At 27.7% G+C, this 6,362-nt stretch overlaps 1 protein-coding gene across 1 annotated transcript; it reads left to right on the top strand.

Moving 5' to 3' along the window:
• Positions 1-1,577: 1,577 nt before the first annotated feature.
• Positions 1,578-3,565, top strand: LOC110605002 (pectinesterase). Its single transcript, XM_021743289.2, has 2 exons — positions 1,578-2,581; positions 2,781-3,565. Exons 1-2 carry the CDS (start codon positions 1,699-1,701, stop codon positions 3,470-3,472), a joined length of 1,575 nt encoding a protein of 524 aa, XP_021598981.1. The 5' UTR covers positions 1,578-1,698; the 3' UTR covers positions 3,473-3,565.
• The last annotated feature ends 2,797 nt before the right edge of the window (positions 3,566-6,362 follow it).

Below are 6,362 nucleotides of genomic sequence, written 5' to 3'. Positions count from 1 at the left end.
CACAATTAAATTAATAGCGAAACAAACATATTTAATTTATTTAATAAATTTTAAAAATATGGAAATTAATTAATTAATAACAAAATTAGCTAGTACTTTGTGTTCAACCTTATTCATGTAATTTGATACTAATAGATGCATGACAAGTTTCGCCTGTCCAAGAGATGATTGGGGTTTGGCATATAAGGAGAAATTAATGCTGGCCAAAAGCAACGTGCTTTCACAACAAGTTGATATTATAACACACCAATACGGATAATTTTAATTTTAATTATCAATTTTAATCGGAATAAATTGTAAAAACATGTACAATAAAAACTGAATCGTAAATAGGAGTTAATATTTGATCGGTTTGGTTTAAAATTGAATCGAATAAATAGAAAAGTAAAATTTTAGTATTTATAAAAACTGAATCGAATTGATTTTGATTAAAAATCGAATCAAATCGAACTGAATCGATCTGATTCGATTTGATTTGATTCAATTTAATCGGTTTTAATTTTTAATAATTTTTTGTTTTTTATCCTTTATTTTTAATATTTTAAAATTTAATTAAAATATTTTAATTTTAATATAATTTAATTTCTTTATATTATTGAAAATAATATATTATTATTATTAATCCGTTCGATTTAATTTTTTTATTTTTTTTGTTAAAATAAATCGAATTGAAATAATTAAAATTTTTAAAATTAAAAATCGAATTAAATCGGAATAAATAAAAATTTGAATTAAATTTTTAAATTAATTTGATTCGATTAATTTTTTTAATTTCAATCTGTTCATTTTAAATAGTAGAATTCTAAAGGGAAATCTTAATTAGGAAAGAAAAGTAACATAAAAATAAATTATTGTTATAGTAAATATTATTTATTTACGTAATTAATGTGATTGCGATCAAGAATTAGAATAGTAAAATTATAATGATTGAAAGTACGGATACATTAGAGCCACTAGGAAGGAAAAACTACGAGTTGTCTGTTATTGGCTGACTAACTTTTCAAAAGCTGATGGATTCTTTGATCAAGTGGCAAAGACTTACAGCTAATCACAGGTCTTCGGTCTTCTTTCCTCTGTTGTTTTCCCCAGTTTTCTTATTAAACAAAACCGATGAAAACGCCAATGCCGTGAGGTATGCGCTTCATTCATTTATTAAAACCCTAATGAAAACAACCACATACTCTGCTAATTCTCTGTTACCCAAGTCTCTCACAACGACTCTCCAAGATTCTTCTTTCACGTAACCATCATGCATGGCCCCTACACGTTTTTGTAAAAGTAAAGTAGAAATGATCAAATGGTAATATTAGAGAGAAGATTCGGTCTATATGCACTCAAAATTAATTGTGAATCTTATATGATTTGTTCGTGTATGAATATGTATTTATGTATTTTGAATTTATATTAATCGAATCAAAAATATTTTTTTTTTTTATCGAGAGAGATCCACTGATTTATATTTTAAAATTAATTAAATTTAAATTTTTTCACAGATTAAAGTAATTGAAATATACATATATATAAAAGGAAAAACCATGTAACGCCTTCAAATATCTCGTTCCGTCACCCACGGCTTTTTTACGTCAAGGCAGATTGTGGCCTATATATACAACCCCTCTCTAGCAATACTTTGATCATTTCAAGCTATAGAAAGTTTTCAGTCTCCATAAAGTTTTCTTTTCTTTTAAATTCTCCATTATGGATAAAGTTTTTCTAGCCATTTTTTATGCTTGTGTTCTGTTTTATTCACTGAGTTCTGTTTATTGTATGCCTTCATGTAGCGATGCCCCTTTCGCTCAAACATGCAACGATTTCATTGGTCAGAATCTTGCACAAACCCAACATCAAACACCCTTCACCTTTCGTGATCAATCCCTTCTAGTGACCATGAACCAAGCCATTGAAGCTCACCAAATGATCTTAGATATGGACTTGAGTTCATTTGATCCCAAAGCCAAGTTGGCTTGGGCTGATTGTTTGGAACTGTACGAGAATACAGTAGACCACCTTAACCGTTCATTGAGCTCTAGAAATCCACTAGATTCTCAAACCTGGCTAAGTGCAGCAATTGCCAATCAACAAACTTGCCAAAATGGGTTTATTGATTTTAACTTGGGCTCTCATTTAGAGTCTTTGCCATTTATTATGCCGATGAGTAACTTGTCAAAGTTGCTTGCCAATTCACTTGCCATAAATAAGGTGACTGTTTCCTCCTCGTATAATACCAACCAAGGGGGTGGCCGGAGATTGCTTGCCGATGGATTCCCCTGGTGGGTCTCAGCTGGCGACCGGAGACTTCTGCAGTCGCCTAGGGGTGCACAGGCAGCTGATGTTGTGGTAGCTCAAGATGGGTCTGGTGATTATAAGACCATTTCTGAGGCTGTGACTGCATCGGCTCATCGAAGAAGCGGGACAAAGAGATTTGTGATTTACGTGAAAAAGGGTGTTTATAAAGAGAATGTGGAGATTAAGAAATCAATGAAGAATTTAATGTTAATTGGAGATGGAATTGATTCTACCATTGTTACTGGTAATAAGAATGCTCAAGATGGCTCCACAACTTTTCGTTCTGCTACTGTTGGTAAGTTTTTTATATAGTGGCATTTAGTTATGCATGCAATTGACCATATTCATATAAAAATATTATTACATCATTGTAAAATTACTTATTCAACAAGTATCTGCATGTCCGAGCACAAATGTCAATTATAAAATAAAAAATTCCTGAAAAATATCTCGTAATTTCAAACTTGCTATAACTTGAATACATGATCTCCCAGGTGTTTCCGGCGATGGCTTCATTGCCAAGGACATGACGTTTGAGAATACAGCCGGGCCGCAGAAACACCAAGCGGTGGCTCTCCGTTCAGGATCTGATTTCTCAGTTTTCTACAGTTGCAGTTTCAAGGGCTACCAAGATACTCTATATGTGTACTCTCAACGACAATTCTACCGCAACTGTGACATATACGGCACCATAGACTTCATTTTTGGCGACGCAGTTGTGGTTTTACAGAACTGTAATATATACGTCAGAAAACCAATGAGCAGCCAAAAGAATACCGTCACAGCCCAAGCAAGGACAGACCCTAATGAGAACACAGGCATAGTCATCCATAATTCACGGGTGACGGCAGCTTCTGATTTAAGAGCAGTGCAGGGTTCGTTCAAGACTTATCTGGGAAGGCCATGGCAAAAATATTCAAGAACTTTGTTCATGAAGAGTAATTTAGATGGACTTATTGACCCTGCAGGTTGGTTACCTTGGAGTGGGAATTTTGCTTTGAGTACTCTTTATTATGGTGAGTATATGAATACTGGGAGTGGAGCAAGTACTGGAGGAAGGGTTAAGTGGCCAGGATATCATGTAATTACAAAGGCAACTGATGCCGCAAAGTTCACCGTTGGGAACTTTCTGGCAGGAGATTCTTGGATTCCGTCCACCGGAGTGCCATTTGATTCTGGTTTATAGTTGATTTTTGAAGGAAGAAACAAAACGTATGGACGCTAAGATATTGATAATGACTTTTTAAGTGTGAAATAAATTTTTAAATTTTTATTTAAATGGAGTTTATATATATAAATTTATAATGTAAATATATAAAATTTTATATAGAGTTGATAATCATTTCACTATACAAATTCTTGTACATTTAGTTTAGGTAATTAAATTTTTCATATTATATAATTTGTGTTAAATTTTCATGTAAATTTAATAATATTGTTAAATTTAGTTTAGGTTTAAATTTTAAATATAAAATATAAAATTATTTTTTTTAAGAAAGAAAAGGAAAAACTCTGTAAGTCATCAATTTGTCAACATCATGGCCATTTAATTGCTATGATTTAAAAATTTTAAGTATTATTATTTAATTAAAGTGAACGATAAAAAGTTCACATAACTATCTCCAAAATTATTGTTACTAATTTTTATTCTGAAAATGACAATGGTAATTATAATCAAGGATGGAGTAAAATTATTTTTTATATAATATTATATTTTAAAATTTATTCAATTTTTCACAATATATATGAATACATTTTAATAAATAATTTATTTTATATTTAATAAAATTATAATTTTAGCTATATTTTTTATATATTATAAAAAAATAAATAATCCGCTACTTATACTATAATAGTAGAAACAGACACAACAAAATTTAAATTATTATTATTGATTCATGATTATAATTTAAAAAATATAATTTCCAATTTCTATCTTAAACTCATTTTTATGACAGTGATCGGATATCATTCTATATAAAATTATTTTCTTTTATTAAAAAAAAATATTTTTTTATTTAAAAAAAATTATTTTTTTAAATTAACTTATATTCATTATTTTTATATTTTGATTAAATCAATAATATCTATTAAAAAATTAAACTAAATTACTTTATAATATTTTATTAGATTATTAATATTATAAATAATCCATAGATATAGTAAATTTAACATAAACAATCTACTAGATAAGTAAATTTATGTTCTAGACATAAAATGAATTTTTTATACATAAAAAAAAAAATAACATTTTTTTATATTTTTTTCTAAAATAATATTATACTAAAAATATTTAATAATATAAATACTAATGCTTTAATGCCATTCATAAGTTGTTCTTATCTCATAGTGAGGTATGCATGGACAAATAAGAGTAATAAGTTCTATACGTCCAAAAATAAATAAATAAATAAATTAGCCATACACAGCTGGCCATGGAGGCAGAGACATGTTTGGTCTTTGACAATACCAGCAAGCTGCATCCATCCAATGAGTTTATCTTTTCTACGCTACATGACCCTTTAAAAAAAAAGACCAAATTTTTTAATTAATTAATTAATTATTGAAAATTTTTATGTTAATTTTTGAAAAGGACTAATTTTATTAACTTTAAATTTCAGTATTTAATATTTATTTTGCAGTCGCAGGAAACATAAATATATTGCAATTTGGGTATTTTGGATAAAATATGATAATCCAATATTAGCTAATTTCAAGTTGCAGTCTTAAACAAGGATTATAATGTTCCATCAACATTTGGTGTTAGAGAAAAAGAAATTAAGATAATTACATTTCTTTCAATTTTTTATTTTTATTTTTTGTCCACCATTAATATTTTGTGAAGAATATAATTAATTAGATTATATAAAAATTCAAAGAATGCACTAGGATAAGTCAGAAAGTGACAAGCACTAGAGGAAGCAAAACAATCATAATATAATTGGTGACCTCTTGTCATATGTTGCTTTTTACAGACGGGATCAAACCCAGATCAGTACTTATAAAATAATAATAAATAATAAATTAAACACTTAAATTTCAATTTTTTAAAATAATTTTAATCATAAATGCTTTAAATGATCTTACATTGCTTAATAGTATAACTAAATCACATATTAGTTATATTATATATTTTTAAAAATGGTAATTATGTATACATCTTCTAGTTTGTTAATTAGAAGATATATAATATTGTTATTAAAATTGTATATAATATATTTCATTTTTTATCAAAGATCCTAAGCTGGATTTTACAGCACAAATCCGCAGCTTTAGAATAAAAAGATAGTAAAACGCATGTAAATCGAATCCAAATAGCAAATGAAAGAGAAGAAAAACTAAGCCCAAGTGAAAATGAGAAAACTGGACAGTCATTTTGTCCTGTCAAATGGACACCCCTATTGTTGCTAGCTGCATCTCCTAATCCTCAGAGCCTAACCAGCCAATTGCTACCCCTAAAGAGACATTACTAAGGCTTTATTTGGTTTACAGAAAATACATTTAAAAAATTAATCAATAAAAAAATTTTTAATTAAAAATATAAATACTGAAATTAAAATTAAAGATAAGATTAATATAAAATAAAGTAAGAACCGAACCGGAACCTTATAAAATCACTTAAAAATAAATTGAAAATGAAAACAAAATTTGATTTCAAATTTGATTTTTGAAAATTAAAAAAAAAAACGTATATTTGATTCTGGATTTTAACTAAAATCAAAATTAAACACCGATGTTTTCAACTATAACAGAATTACAGAGCATTTCCTATTAAAATAAGCAAAAACCGAAATTGAACATTAAAGGATTCAAATAAAAGCAAAATTTCCAATATCCGTTTGTTGTATAGAAAATAAAATAAGCTTTTTTAAAAAAATAATTTCTTCTTTCCCAAATATAAAATCACTTTCTAAACCTTGATAATATTATTAATACTGCTAAATTTTTTATACATGAATTTAGTAATATCTTTTATTTTTCACATTGTATTAATATTTTCCACATTGTATTAATATTTTCCACATGTTCCACAAACAAACATAAGCATATCAATTTTGATGAATTTAAGCTCAAAA

Source organism: Manihot esculenta, chromosome 17 (genome assembly GCF_001659605.2).
Source record: "Manihot esculenta cultivar AM560-2 chromosome 17, M.esculenta_v8, whole genome shotgun sequence".
Lineage (NCBI taxonomy): Eukaryota > Viridiplantae > Streptophyta > Magnoliopsida > Malpighiales > Euphorbiaceae > Manihot > Manihot esculenta.
The sequence above is the reverse complement of the archived record's forward strand: the minus strand, read 5'-3'. Positions and strand labels throughout refer to the sequence as shown.